We start from the raw sequence: 22,560 nt of genomic DNA, 5'->3' as shown, positions 1-22,560 counted from the left end.
TTCATTGTGAAGTTATAGAACATAGTGCTTGCCAAATGGCACTCAGTATGTATTTTCACTAAGTAAACTGGTAAATACTATTTACCATAGACATAACGTTATTAGTGATATAAATTTTGAACCATCAGCTAAGTGAAGATGGCATACTTATTTTACTTTCAGTCTGCTTAAATTTCTTTTTTGCTTTCTTTTTAGGTTAATACGATCTGTTGGAATGAGACTGGAGAATATATTTTATCTGGCTCAGATGACACCAAGTTAGTAATTAGTAATCCTTACAGCAGAAAGGTAAAGTGGTTTTAAAAATCTATAACTTAATGAGAGAAAAAAAAATCAAGAAGCTAGAAATCAAGAAATAGTGAATAATCATGGAGTGGGTATTTGTAAAGAATATCCTTATTTTTCTAAAGTTATATAATTTGGAAGTTATCACATGCAAGTTCCTTAGTTTCTTTAGGAAAACATTAGATTTCATTCAGCCTTTTGACTCTAGAAAATATAAATATGCTTCATTTTATGAATGTGGATAAAATTGCCAAAAGTGACATTATCTCAATAAGCCATTCTTTGGGGGAAAAATGTGATTTTTGTTCTTTTATGCTCACAGAACCTAATCTTCAGCCAAGCAGTTTAAGAAACTGAATTTTATCAGTTTACAAACAGTGGCTAGGTTCTAATGAAATGCTTCATAACATCCAATTCAGTAAACTGGGATATCATATTGAGTTTTAATTTGGATTATGTTCTGATTTTTATTGGCCCTTCTTCTGACTTTATATGTATAAGAGTAAGTATACAAATATTTTTATATGAGTGAGAATACTGTAGATTGGCAAACTGAAGTCATATTTAATATTAGCAATCTTACAGAATAAATTGTTCATGTATTTTTTGTTTTTCTACATTTAAATAGATAAGATATTTAAATAAATGTTTGTGGTTCTTCAGCCTAAAAAAAGGTTTGTATGGAGGCTATCCTTGATTAAAGGACAGGTCATAGTTTTATTTCAGAGATAGCTTTACTTAATCGTCCTAACTTAGCAGAGGGCAACTTGATGTTTCAGAATCCTGCTTGTCTTAGCTCTGCAATTACTCAGAGAACCTTCCTGGAATAATGTATATGTGGAATGCTTTTTGATCATCACTATTAGAATTTTAATGTTTACAGTATTTAAATCACTCATCTAGATACCAATGGAATATTTTTTTTGTTTTGAAAAGATGCAGAGCTTTACTCTTTAAAAAAAAAAAATTTATTTATTTATTTATTTATTTATTTGGCTGCATCAGGTCTTAGTTGCGGCACGCGGGATCTTTCGTTGTGGCGTGTGGCTCTTCATTGTGGTGCATGGGCTTCTCTAATTGCGGTGTGCAGGCTTCTCTTCAGTTGTGTACGGGCTCCAGAGCACGTGGGCTCAGTAGTTGTGGCGCATGGGCTCTCTAGTTGTGGCGCACAGGCTCTAGAGTGCATGGGCTCAGTAGTAGTGGCATGCAGGCTTAGTTATCCTGCAGCATGTGGGATCTTAGTTCCCCAACCAGGGATCGAACCCATGTTCTCTGCATTGGAAGGCAGATTCTTAACCACTGGACCACCAGGGAAGTCCCAGTGCTTTACTCTTTCTTATAAAAACTGTTGTAAAATACACATTACGTAAAATTAAGCATATTAACCGTTTTTAAGAGTTCAGTTCACCGACATTAAGTACATTCATATTGTTGTGATACCATCACCATCATCTAGCTGCAAAACTCTTCTCATCTTGCAAAACTGAAACTCTATACTCAGTAAGCAGTAACCCTTCATTCTTCCCTCCCCCAGCCCCTGATAACCACTGTTCTACTTCCTATCTCTATGAATTTGTCTACTCCAGGTACCTCATATAAGTGTTTATTTATATACAGTATTTGTCCTTTTGTGACTGGCTTATTTTACTTAGAATAAGGTCCTTAAGGTTCATCGATGTGCAGCATGTGTCAGTATTTCCTTTCTTTTTAAGGCTGACAAATATTCCATTGTATGTATAGATCACGTTTTGTTCAGCCTTTCATCTGTCAGTGAACACTTGGGTTATTTCCACCTTTTGGCTATTGTGAATAAAGCTGCTTTGAGCATAGCTGTACAAATATCTCTCCAAGTCCCTGCCTTCAGTTATTTTGTGAACATCCCCATTGGAATAATTTTTAAAAGATCTTGTTTTTCCTTTATTTGCTTATTTTAAAAAAATGATAATCACTTTGATGTATGGTTCCCAGTAGAATATGTATATTTGAAAAGTGATTACTCTTCTTTTTCAGTTTGAGAAATGATTAATCAGATAATACTTTAAAAGATTTTGAGTATAACAAGACTTTATAGTTTTCACGTAGTGGTTTTAATAGATCCAAATTTGCTGTCATATAGGAATATTTTTTGTTTTAAAACACTGATGATTCACTACATAGGAAAATAAAGTTTTTTGATCTTGAGTCAGATATTATCTGTTCCTATAGTTTTACTCTTTTTTTAAATCCTGTGAGTTCATGGAAAGATTAATTTATTGCATATAAAAGTTTTTTTTTTTAATTTTTATTTATTTATTTACTTATGGCTGAGTTTGGTCTTCATTTCTGTGCGAGGGCTTTCTCTAGTTGTGGCAAGCGGGGGCCGCTCTTCATCACGGTGCACGGGCCTCTCACTATCGCGGCCTCTCTTGTTGTGGAGCACAGGCTCCAGACGCTCAGGCTCAGTAATTGTGGCTCACGGGCCCAGTTGCTCCGCGGCATGTGGGATCTTCCCAGACCAGGGCTCGAACCCGTGTCCCCTGCATTGGCAGACAGATTCTCAACCACTGCGCCACCAGGGAAGCCCCCATATAAAAGTTTTGATACTTTTTAAAAATAGATTTAATTGTTCCTCATTAATGGCATCATGTCTTAGTTATATATATCGTAGATCTCAAATACATAAAAAAGAGAAGCTTCTTTTTTCAAAAATTACAGGCTAGTTTATTTGGACCAATCCTCCCACTGAAATCAACTCAAAAATGCTTGATTAAAAACTTTAAAAATTATCCTAAAAGTAAATAACTGTCTTGATAGTAAGGAATTATCAGTCCAAAATGGAAGGGAAAAAGTGAATCCAGAGAAGTGAGCGTGATAGCCACTTTTGCCCTGAAGATATTTGTCAGTCTTAGCATATCTAAACTTTAGCTTTGGTGGCCTTGAAGGTCAAGGTAAATAGAAACAAAGCTCAGGATCCCAGTCAAGTTTGGATTCCTGTAAGAGACTTTGCACAATATTCTGGGACCCCCAAAGGGCCTCCTCCTCAAGGTATAGATGAAACAGAAGGAAGTTAGCCCTCAGGTAGCCTTGGAGCATCTTCTGTAAAAGAAATCCTGAGTATATGCAAAATTTTTCTTGATTTGGCTTCATTCAGCTACCTTTAGTTCTCAGAGCATAAAATGTTGTTTGTTTCTTCTATGCTTTGCTTCTGCTTTTCTCTCTTTGTGGGATGTTCTGCTGTCCCATGCACCTCCTACCTACTTGGCAAGTTTAATTTCATCCTTCAAGCTTCGGCTCTTATCTGTGATATATCTCTAGTTTACCAAGGCAGATGCAGGCATTCCGTCCTTTATGTTCTCGTATTTTATGGATAACTCAATTATTATGTTTGTTTGCATGTTGCTCACCATTAGACTATAACTTCTTTGGGACAATGACCATTTCTTTTTCCTTTTTGTTTCCTCAACACTTAGTAAATTTCCTGTCATGTAGTAGGTGCCCAATAAATATTAGTAAAAGAAAGGCAAGAAGTTTCTGTATTCAATGCCTTAGACAAGGGTAGGCATGGGTTGGGGGAGGGGTGATTTTTACTAAGAGATTGAAGAGCTAGTATCTTCTATCTAGATACTCCTGGACCAAGCATGAAGTTTTGAAAGTGTTGTTTATAACATGATGCAGGAGGGAAGAGATACCTGCTTGGCCAGCTAGATTAGTCAGAGTAACCTGATGATCAGCAAAGTGATAGACATTACAGCTAGTTCACTTTCACATTTATTACTAATTGAAGTTAACAATATGTTTTGTTCATTTTAGATTAAGTTACTCTGCCAACTTACACCTCTGTAGGCCATTATTCTTAGATGTTTCCTGAAAAAGTATTATAATGCATTAATCCAAGGAAAGCACAAATAAGAAAATAAATCTAGCTTTCAAAAGTTGTAACTCTTTGCAGCTGCACATCTACTTTTTTTAAATCGACTTTACTGCTGTTTATCTCCAGTAGCGTTCATATCTGTATTGGTTGTATTCATTCCATTTCAACAATTAAAAACAAATTCCGACCTTTGGTGAAATTACTAACTGTATATAGATGAGTACTAGTTCTTCCAACAATTATCTATTAATAAATTAGGGAAAGAAGCAGTACAAAATGAAGTTAACATGATTATGCAGGGGTCAGGTAGTAGGTTTGATAGGCTAGATTAAGGAGTTTACTTTTTAGTGTAATTGAAATAGCTGATCACTAGAGTATTTTAAACATGGAAGTGATATGATTTGTCTTTTTAAAAGTTAGCTGTGGTTGCTTTTTGGAGAGTAGAGTTTGAGTAAGACCAGAAGCTAGGAGATAGGAGGCCATTGATGTAATCCAGAGACTGAGATGAAAATCTCTGAGATTGTAGTTGAGAACAGATGATGGTTGAGGCAGAGATAATGGCATTAAAGGTGGTGAGAAGTAATTTGAAATGTATCTTGGACATGGATTTGCTGGTGGATTTTATATAGTGGATGAGGGAAAGAGAAATGAAGGATGATTCCTTAGTTTTTGACTTGATCAACTGTGTGGGTGGATATTGATGTTATTAAGATGGGGAATACAAGAGAAAAAGGAGTAAGTTTGGAGAGAGACATCTGAAATCAAGAGATTTGTTCAGAGGGAAAGGTCTTCAGTTTTTTGCTAATTACTTTAATGGTTACTCTGATTACTTTAATAAAGAAATTTCTTTCAATTTTTGAGTGATATGTGATATGCCAATACACATGTTAATGTATTGAATGAGGTTCCTCCTTTTGTTTCTGGAGCTATACATAAACCTGTTGAATGGAGATAAATCAAATTGTTAAGAATAATGTCTGCTGAATGTGACTAAAGCAAAGTCAAAGGCCTATCAGACTAAGAAACTACGTACATTGTATGTAGTGACTTATATATACTTAGATACTTGGTAAACCATGCTGAAATATTTGGCAGCATTAAAGGCTATGATTCTATCTTGTTTAAAGGCTTTACATTAATTATTCTCTGTGTTATTTCTTGTACCTTAATTGACCAGATCTCAGTGTCTTATACTTGGAGAGAGGAATGAAAAATTTTAAAACATTTAACAGTTTTTATTCTCCATTGGCTTTGGTTGATGTAGGTGCAAATTCTCTCCCCTTTTTTCATTTGACCCTAATTAAATGTGCATTAATAAGACTTACAGTAGAGTACTGTATGGTACTCAGCAAATCCTTATTTTGTTCATGACCCTAGGTCTTAGATAAAATGAGGTGACTTAAATACTTAAAGTGGTCAAGGTAAGTAGCTGCTAATATTTATACCAGATCTGTGTTCTGATTTGCTGTTGTACTCTCAGTTATGAATTTGTCAGTGTTATACAGTAAATACTCACTTAAAACCAAACCAAAAATAAAGTTGAAATATCTTTTCCTGAATTTGTTTTTTAAGATTTTAAAACTGATGAAAAAGTTGAAAGAACAGTACAATGAACATCCACAAATAGATTGTTTAAAAAAGTATTTTAGAGTAAGTTGGAAGCATTATGCACTTCATTCATGAATACTTTGACATCTGTCTACTAAGAACAAGAACATTATCCTGTATAGCTATAATGCAGTTACCATGGTCAAGATATGTAATATTGAGTATAGAGTTGATCCTCATTACTTACAGATTCCATATTTGCAAATTCACCTACTCATTAAATTTATTTTTAACCCCAAAATCAATACTTCCAGTGTTTTCCTAGTCATTTATGGCCATGTACATGTACAGAGTGGCAAAAAATTTGAGTTGCCCAGCACATACATCAATACTCAAATTCCCAGGTGAGATCAAACAAAGTGACACTCAGACTTCATGTTTCAAATTGAATACTGTAAGCATACTGTATTGTATCCTTTTTGTGATATGTTTAGTGTCACAGGTTTTGCATTTTTGTGCTTTTTGTTAGTGATTTCAGTGTTTAAGTGGTCCCCAGGTATCGTGCTGAAGTACTATCTGGTATTCCTAAGTACAGGAAGCCTGGGATGTGCTTTATGGAGAAAATATGTTAGATAAGCTTCATTTAGGCATGAGTTATAGTGCTGTTGGCCGTAAGTTCAGTGTTAATGAATCAACAATATATATCAAATAAAGTGTCTTTAAACAGAAACACATGAAACAAAGTTACTTATTGATTAGTTGATGAAAATATTGTGACCAGAGCCTCACAGGAACCTAACCCTGTATTTCCGTAGGGGAAGTGATTCAGCACTTGCTGATTCAGTGTTTGTGGTGACTTTACAGAGCACAACTACCAGTAGTAATGAGAATTGACTATATGCTGTTATCATATTTGTATAATATATAGTTTTGTACTGTCGACTGAAAAAAATGCACAACCTGAAAGTTGAGAAATATGTTTTATTTGGTGGATATACTGAGGGCTTAAGCCCGGGAGACAGCCTGTCAGATAGCTCTGAGGGACTGTTCTGGAGAGGTAAAGGAGGAGCCAGTATATATAAGAGTTTTTGCAAAAAAACCCTAGGTAGTCAGAACATCAAAAGATTACTGCTAATTAAAAAAACCCAGACATCTCAAGTTAAAGAATTTATAGCTCTTTGTTTGGTAAGATGCAGGAATCTGGGCTTATTGAAATTGTTCCTTTGCTATGTACCTTAACTATCTATGGTCAGTATCCTCTTTTTCTCTGTCTTGAATCCCCTCAGGGTGCACCGTTGGGGGTGGCTGCAGAGACTGATGGCTTGATGGCTGGCAGCCTGCTTATCGCTGTTCTGAGTTCCCCTCAGGGTGCACCATCCGGGGTGGCTGCAGTGACTGTTGGATGCAACATCCTTTGTTTACTGATACGGCAGGCGACATTCTTCGTCCATAATATATTACATATATACACACATAATACATGCACATGTATAGTCCATGTTCAGATTTTCCCATTTCAGTAATTTTGTCACTGCCATGCCTCCTTCAGTCCAGCCCCCAATCCAGCACCACATATTTCATTTATTTGTCATATTTCCTTTGTCTCCTTTAGAACAGTTCCTTCAACTTTTTGGTCTTTCATGACATTGATATGTTGTTTTATTGTTATATTGACATATCAGTCAAGTTATTTTATAGAATGTCCCTCCATTTGGATTTGTCGGATTGTTTCTTCATGAGTAGATTAACATTAAACATTTTTGCTAGTAATTCTCCATGGGTGATGTTGTAGTACATGATATTAATTTGTCCCCTAATTGGTGATGTTAAGTTTGATCTTTCCATTGTGTAGGTACATTTACCCTTTGTGATTATAAGCTACTGGGGAGTAGTGTGTTGGGACTGTGTGAATATTCTCTTTCATAGCAATCTTTCACACAGTGGTTTCAGTATTCATTGATTCTTGCCTTAATCAGTTGTTATAATGTGGTTATAAATAGTGATTTTTAATTCTGTCATTCCTTCTACATTTATTAATTGACATTATTCTGTGAATAAAGAGCATTTCCTTTGTCTTTGCCACCTTTTTGAAAAAATTACTGTGGGATTGTAGATTTTTATTTTTATTCAATAAATTATAGTCTATCACTGATATTCTTATTGATGCTCGAATTGCCCGTTTGTTCAGTAAGACATTTTTTGTTGTTCTTTTATTTATTTATTTATTTAAAAAATTTTATTGGAGTATAGTTGCTTTACAGTGTCATGTTAGTTTTGTTCAGTAAGACATTTAAAGTGAACTAAAGCAACTTTGTGTCTGTGTTTTGATATATTCCCTTATTTTGAGCACATTTTTTTAAAAAAAGCACACCAGATATTCCCATTGCATTAAATTCCCATTGTATATAATACATTGTGGGGATGTACCATAATTTATTCAGCCAGTCTCCTGTGTTTTGCTATTATAAATAACTCAGTAAATAACTTGGTACTTTTTTTTTTTGTATTATTGGAGGTGTATCTTCAGCATAAATTCTTAGAAATAGACTTGTCTGTTCAAAGGGTTAATGCATATGTGGTTTTGTGAGGTGCTGCTAAATTCCTCTCCATTGGTCTTGTACCATTTAGCAGTCCCACCAGAATTGTTTAAAGAGCCTGGTGTCCCCCTCCCCTCCCCCCATGCTCACTTATACAGTATGTTGTCAAGCTTTTGAATTTTTGCCAATCTGAAAAGTTGGAATTAGTAATCTCAATGTAGTTTCAATTTGCATTTCCTTTATGAATAAACTTAGATGCTTTTTCACATTTTTAAGGGCCATTTGTATATCTTTGGACTATCTCTTAAGATCTTTTGCCCATTTTTAAAAAAATCAGGTTTTGTTGGGGTTTTTTTCCCCCTCTCAATTTTTAAACACTGTTGGGGGATTTGGTCTTTTACCTGCAGTGTATGTTACAAATATTAAAATGTTTATTTTAAACTGTATTTCTGTCACAGCAATTCTGGTCTTTTAAATTATTAAGGAGTTAGATGTAGGAAGTTCTGCTGTATCCTCATCTGTACCATTTCATTACTTTATGATTCATTTAAATTCAGTTTATTTTTATTTCTTCATCCTGAAAGGGAATAACTTAATAATCATCTAGTAAACAGTTTCAAAAGTCAATCAAGATAGTCTTTTTATATTTACTGAGGGTTTATGAATGAGTCAGATACACCAAGTAGGTGGAAATATGTATATTTAATTTTCAAGGCACTGTTGTTGAACCCTAGTTTGTGTGTCTGATGCACAATGAGGCCAAACAAACCTAAATGTCAGAGTTTGGAGCAGAGAAAGGTTTATTGCAAGGGCCATGCAAGGAGAACAGGTGACTCCTGCTCAAAAGACCCAAACTGCCCATGGGTTTCAGGGAAGAAATTTTTATAGGCAGAATTTCGGGGGGAGGGCTGCTGGGTGTGTAACCCTCCTCTGGTTGGCTGGTGGTGAGGTAACAGGGTGGTGTTCTAGGAATCTCCAGTCAGTCTGGGGTCCACATGCTTGTGCCCAGCCTGAAGTTACCATCCTCTACCTGGGCTGGGGGGGTACTTAGTTCCTATAGAAGAACTCAAAGATATGTATCAAATTGTTATGCACAATCCCTTCTCCTTCCTGCAGAGAACCAGGACCAGTTCCCTTTGCTGTTTCTGCATTTTCTCAGTCTCCTAATTAGTAACTGTTTAATCTGCCCTTTGGAACTCAGGGAAGGTCTAGGATGCTAAAAGCCTTCTTCCTACAAACAGGAAACAGGGGACATTGAAAGGCTTTTATGCCTGGGACGGCCCCACAGGGTCCTGCTTGGTTTCAGTGCCCCGTTTTCTTTGATTCTCCTCAGTCATGAGAGGAACAGGTGTTGGACGAGACAGGGAATAAAATTTGGATAGACAGGTTAATCATAAACTCTGCAGAGGAACTCAGTTTTAGGGGGACTCAGTTTCAGCACTATTCCTGTTGATACTTAATCTTCTTTACATCTCAGAGGGAAATAAAATATGTGAGATTCTGATTTCTTTTTTTTCTAATTATAATAGTTTGGAATCAAATGATATTTTTTCATTTGAGATGAGAATGTTAATGAGAATTTATTCCTGGCTGTGATTATATTGAATTTGAATGTTTCTTTTTAGGAACTAATAAATTACTAAGAACTACTTCCTCTCTGTGTTTTAGGTTTTGACAACAATTCGTTCAGGGCACCGAGCAAATATATTTAGTGCAAAGTTCTTACCATGCACAAATGATAAGCAGATTGTATCCTGCTCTGGAGATGGAGTAATATTTTATACCAATGTTGAGCAAGATGCAGAAACCAACAGACAATGCCAATTTACGTGCCATTATGGAACTACCTATGAGGTACAGTATTACTGTGATTTATCTATATGACATATGTGTGTTTGTTTTGTATAAGTGTGTATGTGTAGATAGATATGTGTATGTACATATGTGTAGATTTGTGTGTATGTACACATTCATGCATAAATAGGTAAAGATATTATTGACAATATCTAGATTTCAGTATTTGAGAAAATGTATCTTGATAGGCTTGTGAATAAAGTTAAAGAATAAAATGTGAGTAATAGTAATGGGGTTTGTAATTCCTTGGGCAACTGTACTCTAAGCAAACAGGTATCAGCCTTTATAGATGCGTCTTTATTGTGCTATAGGGCTCTATACTAGGCTTTAACTTCATAACCACTTTCTCACTGTTTTGCATAAAGTCATTACCGGCATGCTTATCAAATGTTCACGTCAGAAGGGACGCTAGTACACTGGACAAAAGAATCCGATTCCTAAAGGATATTAATAAGCTCAAGCCCTAAACTGAATTAAATGAGGTGAAATGAATCTGAGACTCAATTATACTGCTTTGGTTCAGAAAAATTGCTTACTCTTCAGAATGCTCTTTTGTAATTTTGTCATTTCATTTCTTTGTATCAGGTGGTTCATTGTTTTCCCATATTGTTTTAACCTGGTATATCTTTTTCCATTACTTGAATTTCAGTTCTTCTGTACCCTTATTTTATGATGTGTACTTATAAAAATAGTATTCTGTAGCTGGATTTTTTTTTCTTATCCATTTCTCACAAATTTGGCTTTTAACTGGAGATTTCAGTCAATTTATGTTTATTGTGAGTGCTGATGTATTTGGGTCTATTTATATATCTTATTATAAGTTTTCTATTTGAAAAAATTTTCCCCTATTAATTTCCCCCTCCTCTTTTTCCTTCATTTTGAATTGCTTGAAGGTTTTGCATTTGGCCCATTTTGTTTCCGCTATTTGCAAGGAAGATAGACATTCATGTTTTACAAGAGTAATTAACAAAGTATAAAGTCAGTAAATAACTTTGCCCTTCTCCTGAATGTGCACCTTAGCACATTATAATCTCTTCATCCCTTGTCTAATTTTATATAGATATAAGTTTTATATTGTTCAGAATGTAGTTATATTCTGTTTCTCCCCTCATGAATTAAAATATTATCACTGTTTTATTAGTTAGTGTTTGTTTAGGTTGACCGACATATTTACCAATACCTTTGGATCTTCTGTTACAGATTTTCTATGTGGGATCATTTTGTACCTGGTAAAGTACAGTCTTTACCAGTTCGTTTAGGTGAGAGTTTGTTGATCTAAAACAATTTTAGTTTCCTATTTTCCTTTTCTTTCTTTCATTCACTTCTTCCCTTTGCATCTTTTCCAGAAAATATCTTTTTTATGTCAGTTCTTCACAGGTAGTTTTAATAGATACACACTTCTAGTTTGACAGTTATTTTGTTTCAGGTGATATTCCACTGTATTCTGCCCTTAACTTTTGAAATTGAGAAGTCAGTCTAATTGTGGTTCCTTTGTAGTTAACTTATCTCTCTTCCTTGACTGCAGGTAATTCTGTTTTTCTTCACTTTTTTTCTTCTTAATTAATGTCACAACAGTGTATCAAGGTATGGATTTCCTTTTTATTTTTCATACTTGGAATTTATTTATGTTCTTGATCTTAGAAACTGGAATCTTGAAAAATGAGGGAAATTTGTAGTTAGTAAGTCTTTGGTTATTCTCTACCATTCTCTGTGTTTTTTTTTTTTTTTTTGGTCCTTACCTTTTATTTTTTTATTTTTTAATTAATTAATTAATTAATTAATTATTTTCACACACTGTATTTTATTTTTACAAGAGATAAATAAAATGACACCAAGCATTGTAAATGGATGACCACAACAAAAGCAACAATGATTGCAATTACCAAACACGAAACACACTCATACTATGTCATAATATTGACATTGAGTCCAGTAATCCTCTACTGTAACAGCTCCTTTACTTTGCAGTGAAAATTGATTTGTATATTTTTTGCCTCTGAGTCCTTGTGGGATTTTTTTTTTTTTTCAAATAGAAAGTCACAAAAATTATAATCATCCTCATTAGTTCACTCAGTCCCTTGTAATTAATTTTTTTAATCTTGATCTTTTGTTAGTACTTTTATGAATTCATCAGTTTTCCATTAGAGTTCTGAAAATGCTTATTCATTCAGTTCAGCACTATAGTCAGTTACCAGAAACCTGTACTTGTCAGAGTCTTTTCCACGAATTCCTTGAAGATAAAAACCCTTTTATAGGAACATTTTTGCAAAAGCATCAGAGTACACCCAGAACTGTCTGTAAATGACAAAAGACTTAAAAATGACCATGGTTAAAGATTTGATGAAAGTTCATAATAATGCAATTGACAAGGAAATTTAGTTATTTCTGAGATATACATTTTAAAGTAATAACTAGAATTATGACTTATAACATTATATCAGAACATATAAGATTTTTAGAAATTTCATGTAATGTCTGAAACATTTATATTAACATATTTCCATACAAATAACCCAATGAAAGTTTAGTATTAGTTGTTTTTTGTTTGTTTGTTTATACTGCAGGTTCTCATTAGTCATCAATTTTATACACATCAGTGTATACATGTCAATCCCAATCGCCCAATTCAGCAAACCACCATCCCCACCCCACTGCGGTTTTCCCCCCTTGGTGTCCATATGTTTGTTCTCTACATCTGTGTCTCAACTTCTGCCCTGCTAACCGGGTCATCTGTACCATGTTTCTAGGTTCTACATACATGCGTTAACATACGATATTTGTTTTTCTCTTTCTGACTTACTTCACTCTGTATGACAGTCTCTAGATCCATCCACGTCTCAACAAGTGACTCAATTTCGTTCCTTTTTATGGCTGAGTAATATTCCATTGTGTATATGTACCACATCTTCTTTATCCATTCCTCTGTCGATGGGCATTTAGGTTGCTTCCATGACCTGGCTATTGTAAATAGTGCTGCAATGAATATTGGGGTGCATGTGTCTTTTTTTTTTTTTTTTTTTTTAATTTATTTATTTATTTATTTTTGGCTGTGTTGGGTCTTCGTTTCTGTGCGCAGCCTTTCTCTAGTTGCGGTGAGCGGGGGCTACTCTTCATCGCGGTGCGCGAGCTTCTCATTGTTGTGGCTTCTCTTGTTGTGGAGCACAGGCTCTACATGCGCAGGCTCAGTAGTTGTGGCTCATGGGCTTAGTTGCTCCGCGGCATGTGGGATCTTCCCAGGCCAGGGATCGAACCCGTGTCCTCTGCATTGGCAGGCAGATTCTTAACCACTGCGCCACCAGGGAAGCCCCCCATGTGTCTTTTTGAATTATGGTTTTCTCTGGATATATACCCAGTAGTGGGATTGCTGGATCATATGGTAATTCTATTTTTAGTTTTTTAAGGAACCTCCATACTGTTCTCCGTAATGGCTGTATCAATTTACATTCCCACCAACAGTGCAAGAGGGTTCCCTTTTCTCCACACCCTCTCCAGTATTTGTTGTTTGTAGATTTTCTGATGATGCCCATTCTAACTGGTGTGAGGTGATATCTCATTGTAGTTTTGATTTGCATTTCTCTAATAATTAGTGATGTTGAGCAGCTTTTCATGTGCTTCTTGGCCATTTGTATGTCTTCTTTGGAGAAATGTCTCTTTAGGTCTTCTGCCCATTTTCGGATTGGGTTGTTTGTTTCTTTAATATTAAGCTGCATGAGCTGTTTATATATTTTAGAGGTTAATCCTTTGTCCATTGATTCGTTTGCAAATATTTTCTCCCATTCTGAGGGTAGTCTTTTCATCTTGTTTATGGTTTCGTTTGCTGTGCAAAAGCTTTGAAGTTTCATTAGGTCCCATTTATTTCCATTACTCTAGAAGGTGGATCAAAAAAGATCTTGCTGTGATTTATGTCAAAGAGTGTTCTTCCGATGTTTTCCTCTAAGTTTTATAGTGTCCGGTCTTAATTTAGGTCTCAAATCCATTTTGAGTTTATTTTTGTGTTTGGTGTTAGGGAGTGTTCTAATTTCATTCTTTTACATGTAGCTGTCCAGTTTTCCCAGCACCACTTATTGAAGAGACTGTCTTTTCTCCACTGTATATCCTTGCCTCCTTTGTCATAGATTAGTTGACCATAGGTGCGTGGGTTTATCTCTGGCCTTTCTATCTTGTTCCATTGATCTATGTTTCTGTTTTTTGTGCCAGTACCATATTGTCTTGATTACTGTAGCTTTGTAGTATAGTCTGAAGTCAGGGAGTCTGATTCCTCCAGCTCCGTTTTTTTTCCCTCAAGACTGCTTTGGCTATTCGGGGTCTTTTGTGTCTCCATACAAATTTTAAGATGATTTGTTCTAGTTCCGTAAAAAATGCCATTGGTAATAAGATAGGGATTGCATTGAATCTGTAGATTGCTTTGGGTAGTATAGTCATTTTCACAATATTGATTCTTCCAATCCAAGAACATGGTATATCTCTCCATCTGTTGGTATCATCTTTAATTTCTTCCATCAGTGTCTTATAGTTTTCTGCATACAGGTCTTTTGTCTCCCTAGGTAGGTTTATTCCTAGGTATTTTATTATTTTTGTTGCAATGGTAAATGGGAGTGTTTCCATAATTTCTCTTTCAGATTTTTTATCATTCTTGTATAGGAATGCAAGAGATTACTGTGCATTAATTTTGTATCCTGAATTTTACCAAATTCATTGATTAGCTATAGTAGTTTTCTGGTGGCATGTTTAGGATTCTCTATGTATAGTATCATGTCATCTGCAAACAGTGACAGTTTTACTTCTTCTTTTCCAATTTGTATTCCTTTTATTTCTTTTTGTTCTCTGATTGCCGTGGCTAGGACTTCCAAAACTATGTTGAATAATAGTGGTGAGAGTGGACATCCTTGTCTCATTCCTGATCTTAGAGTAAATGCTTTCAGTTTTTCACCATTGAGAATGATGTTTGCTGTGGGTTCGTCATATATGGCCTTTATTACTTTGAGGTAGGTTCCCTCTATGCCCACTTTCTGGAGAGTTTTTATCATAAATGGGTGTTGAATTTTGTCAAAAGCTTTTTCTGCATCTATTGAGATGATCATATGGTTTTTAGTATTCAAGTTGCTAATATGGTGTATCACATTTATTGATTTGCGTATATTGAAGAATCCTTGCATCTCTGGGATAAATCCCACTTGTTCATGGTGTATGATCCTTTTGTGTTGTTGGATTCTGTTTGCTAGTATTTTGTTGAGGATTTTTGCATCTATGTTCGTCAGTGATATTGGCCTGTAGTTTTCTTTCTTTGTGACATCTTTGTCTGGTTTTGGTATCAGGGTGATGGTGGCCTCATAGAATGAGTTTGTGAGTGTTCCTTCCTCCGCAATTTTTGGAAGAGTTTGAGAAGGATGGGTGTTAGCTCTTCTCTAAATGTTTGATAGAATTCACCTGTGAAGCCATCTGGTCCTGGACTTTTGTTTGTTGGAAGATTTTTAATCACAGTTTCAATTTCATTACTTGTGATTGGTCTGTTCATATTTTCTCTTTCTTCCTGGTTCAGTCTTGGAAGGTTATACCTTTCTACGAATTTGTCCATTTCTTCCAGGTTGTCCATTTTATTGGCATAGAGTTGTTGTAGTAGTCTCTTAGGATGCTTTGTATTTCTGCGGTGTCTGTTGTACCTTCTCCTTGTTCATTTCTAATTTTATTGATTTGAGTCCTCTCCCTCTTTTTCTTGATGAGTCTGGCTAATGGTTTATCAATTTTGTTTATCTTCTCAAAGAACCAGCTTTTAGTTGTATTGATCTTTGCTATTGTTTTCTTTGTTTCTATTTCATCTATTTCTGCTCTGATCTTTATGATTTCTTTCCTTTTGCTAACTTTGGGTTTTGTTTGTTCTTCTTTCTCTAGTTCCTTTAGGTGTAAGGTTAGATTGTTTACTTGAGATTTTTCTTGTTTCTTCAGGTAGGCTTCTATAGCTATAAACTTCCCTCTTAGAACTGCTTTTGCTGCATCCCGTAGGTTTTGGATCATCGTGTTTTCATTGTCATTTGTCTCTAGGTATTTTTTGATTTCCTCTTTGATTTCTTCAGTGATCTCTTGGTTATTTAGTAATGTATTGTTTAGCCTCCATGTGTTTGTGTTTTTTACGTGTTTTTCCCTGTATTTCATTTCTAATCTCATAGCGTTGTGGTCAGAAGAGATTCTTGATATGATTTCAATTGTCTTAAATTTACTGAGGCTTGATTTGTGACCCAAGATGTGATCTATCCTGGAGAATGTTCCGTGCGCACTTGAGAAGAAAGTGTAATCTGCTGTTTTTGGATGGAATGTCCTATAAATATCAGTTAAATCTATCTGGTCTGTTGTGTCATTTAAAGCTTCTGTTTCCTTATTTATTTTCATTTTGGATGATCTGTCTAGTGGTGTGATTGAGGTGTTAACGTCCCCTACTCTTACTGTGTTACTGTCGATTTCTTCTTTTATAGCTGTTAGCAGTTGCCTTATGTATTGAGATGCTCCTATGTTGGGTGTATATATATTTATAATTGTTATATCTTCTTCTTGGATTGATCCCTTGATCATTATGTAGTGTCCTTCCTTGTCTCTTGTAACATTCTTTATTTTAAAGTCTATTTTATCTGATAGGAGTATAGCTACTCCAGGTTTTTTTGATTTCCATTGGCATGGAATATCTTTTTCCATCCCCTCACTTTCACTCTGTATGTGTCCTTAGGTCTGAACTGGGTCTTTTGTAGACAGCATATTTATGGGTCTTGTTTTTGTATCCATTCAGCAAGCGTGTGTCTTTTGGTTGGAGCATTTAATCCATTCACGTTTAAGGTAATTATCAATATGTATGTTCCTTTGTCCATTTTCTTAATTGTTTTGGGTTTGTTTTTGTAGGTCCTTTTCTTCTCTTGTGTTTCCCACTTAGGGAAGTTCATTTAGCATTTGTTGTAGAGCTGGTTTGGTGGTGCTGAATTCTCTTAGCTTTTGCTTGTCTGTAAAGCTTTTGATTTCTCCATCGAATCTGAATGAGAACCTTGCCGGGCAGAGTAATCTTGGTTGTAGGTCCTTCCCTTTCAACACTTTAAGTATGTCATGCCACTGCCCTCTGGCTTGTAGAGTTTTTGCTGAGAAATCAGCTGTTAACCTTATGGGAGTTCCCTTGTATGTTTTTTGTCATTTTTCCCTTGCTGCTTTCAGTAATTATTCTTTGTCTTTAATTTTTGCCAGTTTGATTACTATGTGTCTCCGCGTGTTTCTCCTTGGGTTTATCCTGCCTGGGACTGTCTGCGCTTCCTGGACTTGGGTGGCTATTTCCTTTCCCATGTTAGGGAAGTTTTCGACTATAATCTCTTCAAATATTTTCTCGGGTCCTTTCTCTCTGTCTTCTCCTTCTGGGACCCCTATAATGCGAATGTTGTTGTGTTTAATGTTGTCCCAGAGGTCTCTTAGGCTGTCTTTGTTTCTTTTCATTGTTTTTTCTTTATTCTGTTCCGCAGCAGTGAATTCCACCATTCTGTCTTCCAGGTCACTTATCCGTTCTTCTGCCTCAGTTATTCTGCTATTGATTCCTTCTAGTGTAGTTTTCATTTCAGTTATTGTATTGGTCATCTCTGTTTGTTTGTTCTTTAATTCTTCTAGGTCTTTGTTAAACATTTCTTGCATCTTCTCAATCTTTGCCTCCATTCTTTTTCCGAGGTCCTGGATCATCTTCACTATCATTATTCTGAATTCTTTTTCTGGAAGGTTGCCTATCTCCACTTCATTTAGTTGTTTTTCTGGGGTTTTATCTTGTTCCTTCTTCTTGTACATAGCCCTCTGCCATTTCATCTTGTCTATCTTTCTGTGAATGTGGTTTTTGTTCCACAGGCTGCAGGATTGTAGTTCTTCTTGCTTCTGCTGTCTGCCCTCTGGTGGATGAGGCTATCTAAGAGGCTTGTGTAAATTTCCTGATGGGAGGGACTGGTGGTGGGTAGAGCTGACTGTTGCTCTGGTGGGCAGAGCTCAGTTAAACTTTAAACCACTTGACTGCTGATGGGTGGGGCTGGGTTCCCTCCCTGTTGGTTGTTTGGCCTGAGGCAACCCAACACTGCAGCCTACCTGGGGCTCTTTGGTGGGGCTAATGGCAGACTCTGGGAGGGCTCATGCCAAGGAGTACTTCCCAGAACTTCTGCTGCCAGTGTCGTTGTCCCCACGGTGAGCCACAGCGCCCCCCCCCCCGCCTCTGCAGGAGACCCTCCAACAGTAGCAGGTAGGTCTGGTTCAGTCTCCCCTGGGGTCACTGCTCCTTCCCCTGGGTCCCGGATGCGCACACTACTTCGTGTGTGCCCTCCAAGAGTGGAGTCTCTGTTTCCCCCAGTCCTGTTGAAGTCCTGCAATCAATTCACACTAGGCTTCAAAGTCTGATTCTCTAGGAATTCCTCCTCCCGTTGCCAGACCCACAGGTTGGGAAACGTGGCGTGGGGCTCAGAACCTTCACCCAGTGGGTGAACTTCTGTGGTATAAGTGTTCTCCTGTCTGTGAGTCACCCACCCACCAGTTACGGGATTTGATTTTACTGTGATTGCACCCCTCCTACCGTCTCATTATGGCTTCTCCTTTGTCTTTGGATGTGGGGTATCTTTTTTGGTGAGTTCCAGTGTCTTCCTGTCGATTATTGTCCAGCAGGTAGCTGTGATTCTGGTGTTCTCGCAAGAGGGAGTGAGAGCACGTCCTTCTACTCTGCCATCGTGGTTCCTCCACCTGAAGTTGTACTTCCTTTACCTTTTAATTCAGCTAGATTGAGGTTCTTCCCCTTGCGTTAGCGTTGTCTGAAGAACTCTATCTGAAAGCCGATTTCTTAGGAAGCAAATATTTTAATATTTGTTTTGTGCCAGGTATCTCAGGCAGATCTCCTAGCCTTCTCTCTATATTTTTTTATTCTGGAATTCTGATGACATACAGGTTAAGACCTTCTTATTCTATCTACCATTAAACTTGTTTTTTTCCATTGATGTATAAAACATGTAGGTAAAGTACATAAGCACTAAGCATATAGCTCAGTAAATTATCACAAAGTGAATATGTACATGTAACAACCACAAAGATCAAGAAATATAAGGCATTGGGACTTCCCTGGTGGCGCAGTGGATAAGACTCTGCGCTCCCAATGCAGGGGGCTTGGATTCAGTCCCTGATCCGGGAAGTAGATCTCATATGCATGCTGCAACTAAGAGTTCACATGCCACAACTAAGGAGCCCACATGCCGCAACTAAAGAGGCTACCTACTTCAACTAAGGAGCCCTGGAGCCGCAACCAAGGAACCCGCCTACTGCAACTAAGATCCGGTGCAACCAATAAGTAAATAAATAAATATTTAAAAAAAGAAAAAGAAATATAAGGCATTAAGTTTCCCAGAAGCCCCTTTATCCTGACTTCCAACACCGGATTTTTCTAACCACCTTAGTTTTTCTGTTTTTGAACATTATATCAATGAAGGCACATTAAATTGTCTTCTGTTTGTTTTTGTTTTTGAATTTGATGTCTTTTGCTGAACAAAATCTTATCTTACATTTGTGAAATTCATCCATGTTGGGCACAAGTCTAATGTGTTCATTTTCATTGCTTTTTAGTATTCCATCGTGTGAGTAAACCACAGCTGATTGATCTGTTCTGCTGTTGATGAAAATTTTAAATTTGATTTCCAGTTTGGAGAACATTCCTTTACATGACTTTCAGTATATTTATGTTTAGAAGTAAACTTGTTCGGTGACAGGATACGTATTTGTTTATTTTAGAGATAGTGCCAGTTTTCCAAAGTGTAACAGCTTTCGTGCCCACCAATGGCATATAGGAATTCCTATTGCCCCTCATCTTTGCCAACAATTGGTATTGTTAATCTCTAATTTTGACAGGTTCTCGTGGTTTAAAATGCCTTTTTCTGTTGATACTTCTGAGGTTTAGCATCTCTTCATATGTTTATTGGTTATTTGGATATACTGTCTTGTCAAGTGCCTATTCAGATTTCTTTCCTAATCTTTCTATTGGGTTGTCCATTTTATTTCATTATTGTTGATTTATAGGAATTTCTTGTATCTTCTGCATATGAAGCTATCTCTTCCACTCTGTGGTTGTATTTTCACCCTCCTGATGGTGTCTTTGGATGAACAGAAGTTCTCAGTGTTGTCTAATGTATTGGTCTTTTCCTTTATTGTTAGTGCTTTCTGCATCCTGCTCAAAAAATCTTTTCTTCATCCGCATAGCACAGGGAGATCAGCTCGGTTCTTTGTGACCACCTAGAGGGGTGGGATAGGGAGGGTGGGAGGGAGGGAGATGCAAGGGAGGAGATATGGGGAGATATGTATATGTATAACTGATTCACTTTGTTATAAAGCAGAAACTAACACACCATAAAGCAATTATACTCTAATAAAGATGTAAAAAAAAAATCTTATATGAAGGTTATGGAGGCATTCTTCTGTTTTCTCTTTTAGAAAGTTTATTGTTTTGTCTTTTCCATTTAGATCTTATAATTCACCTGGATTTGATTTTTCTGATAATATGAAGTAGGAGTCTATTTTTTTCTCCCCTATGGATTTTTTTTGTATAAACATAATTTACTTCTTAGAAAATTAAATCAGAATCGCAAACAGCATACAAGCAAAAGAGGCAGCCTATATAAGGACATTTTAACAGTATATAACCTTTTGCCGAAGGTGTTTTTTTGCTGAATACATATACACTGTGATTGGAATATAGTTTTTTGTTTAAAACTAAAACTCTGCGTCCATTGAACAGTTTTCCTCTTCCCCCTTATCCCAGCATCTGGCAACTACCATTCTACTTTCTGTTTCTAAGAGTTTGATTAGTTTAGATACCTCACAGAAGTAGAATCCTGCAGAAATTGTCATTTTGTGACTGGCTTATTTTAGTTAGCACAGTGTCCTCAAGGTTCATCTGCATTGTAGCATATGACAGGATTTCCTTCTTTGTTAAGGCTTAATAGTATCCCATTGTAGGTATATACCATATTTTCTTTACCTGTTTACCCATCAATGATCATTTGGGATGCTTCCACCTCTTAGCTGTTGTGAATAATGCTGTTATTAACACAGGAGTGTACAAATATGTCTTCAAGGTTCTGTTTTCAATTCTTTTAGATACATATACACAGAAGTGGGATTGCTGGATCATATGATTATTCTATTTTTAGTTTTCGAGGAACTTCCATACTTTTTTCCATAGCAGCTGTACCATTTTCCATTCCCAATAAAAGTGCACAGAGGTTGCAATTTCTCCACATCCTTGTCAACACTTGTTATTTTCTGTTTTTTAAAAAATAGTGGCCATTCTAACGTGTGAGGAGATAGCTAAATGAGGTTTTTATTTGCTTCCTTAATAATTAGTGATGTTGAGTTAGCTCTTTTTGTGTGTGTTGGTCATTTGTATATCTTTGGAAAAATGTCTATTCAAGAACTTTGCCCATTTTTTAATTGGATTGCTTTGTTGTTGAAGGGGTTCTATATATATATATATATATATATATATATATATATACACACACACACATATATATATATACACACACACACACATATATATACACACACACAATTATATATGTTATTTATGTAGCCGTGTCTGGGTCTGGTCTTAGTTGCAGCATGTGGGATCTTTCATTGGGCACGAAGGTTCCTCATTGTGGTGCATAGGCTTTTCTCTGATTGTGGTGCGTGGGCTCCAGAGAGCACAGGTTCATTAGTTGCAGCACACGGGCTCTCTAGTTGTGGCGTGCGGGCTCCGGAGTGCGTGGGGTCTGTAGTTGTGGCACGCGGGCTCTTTAGCTGTAGCACGCGGGCTCCAGAGTGTGTGGGCTTATTAGTTTCGGCGTGTGGGCTTAGTTACCCCGTGGCATGTGGGATCTTAGTTCCCTGACCAGAGATCGAACCCGCGTCTCCTGCATTGCAAGATGGATTCTTAACCACTGGACCACCAGGGAAGTCCCTCTTTATATATTTTGGCTATTAATCCCTTATAAGATGCAGTGTGCATTTTCTCCCAATCTGTTGATTGTCTTTTCACTCTGATGATTGTTTCCTTTGCTGTGTAGAAGTTTTTAAGTTTGATATTATCTATTTTCACTTTTGTTGCCTGAGCTTTTGGTGTCATATCCAAGAAATTACTGCCAAATCTAAAGTCATGAAGTGTTTCCCCAGGGTTGTTTTTCTAGAAGTTTTATAGTTTTAAGTATTATATTAAAATGTCTTTATTACATTTTAATTTTTGTATGTGGCATAAATAAGGGTCCAGCTTCCTTCTTTTACATGTGAATATCCAGTTTTCCCAACACCATTTGTTGAAGGGACTATTCTTTCCCTATTGTGTAGCCTTGGCACCTTTCTCAAAGATCATTTGACCACATATGTGAGGGTTTATTTATTCCTGGGTTCTCTACTCTATTCCATTGGTCTGTAGGTCTGTCATAATGTTTTAAATGTAGTAGCTTTGTAGTACACTTT

At 36.4% G+C, this 22,560-nt stretch overlaps 1 protein-coding gene across 10 annotated transcripts in view; it reads left to right on the top strand.

Annotated features, from left to right (window-relative positions):
* Positions 1 to 22,560, top strand: part of DCAF6 (DDB1 and CUL4 associated factor 6) — a 166,180-nt gene that overhangs the window by 39,655 nt on the left and 103,965 nt on the right. For all 10 annotated transcript variants that reach the window (XM_082360638.1, XM_082360633.1, XM_082360632.1 and 7 more), the window contains exons 3-4: positions 196 to 288; positions 9,889 to 10,074. In XM_082360638.1, the coding sequence (XP_082216764.1) occupies positions 196 to 288; positions 9,889 to 10,074 (279 nt within the window). The remainder of the gene's footprint in view (positions 1 to 195; positions 289 to 9,888; positions 10,075 to 22,560) is intronic.

The sequence above is a fragment of the Balaenoptera borealis genome, assembly GCF_965194805.1.
Source record: "Balaenoptera borealis genome assembly, chromosome: 1".
NCBI classification, from domain to species: Eukaryota; Metazoa; Chordata; class Mammalia; order Artiodactyla; family Balaenopteridae; genus Balaenoptera; species Balaenoptera borealis.
Note: the sequence above shows the minus strand (reverse complement) of the source record. Positions and strands in the feature narration are given on the sequence as shown.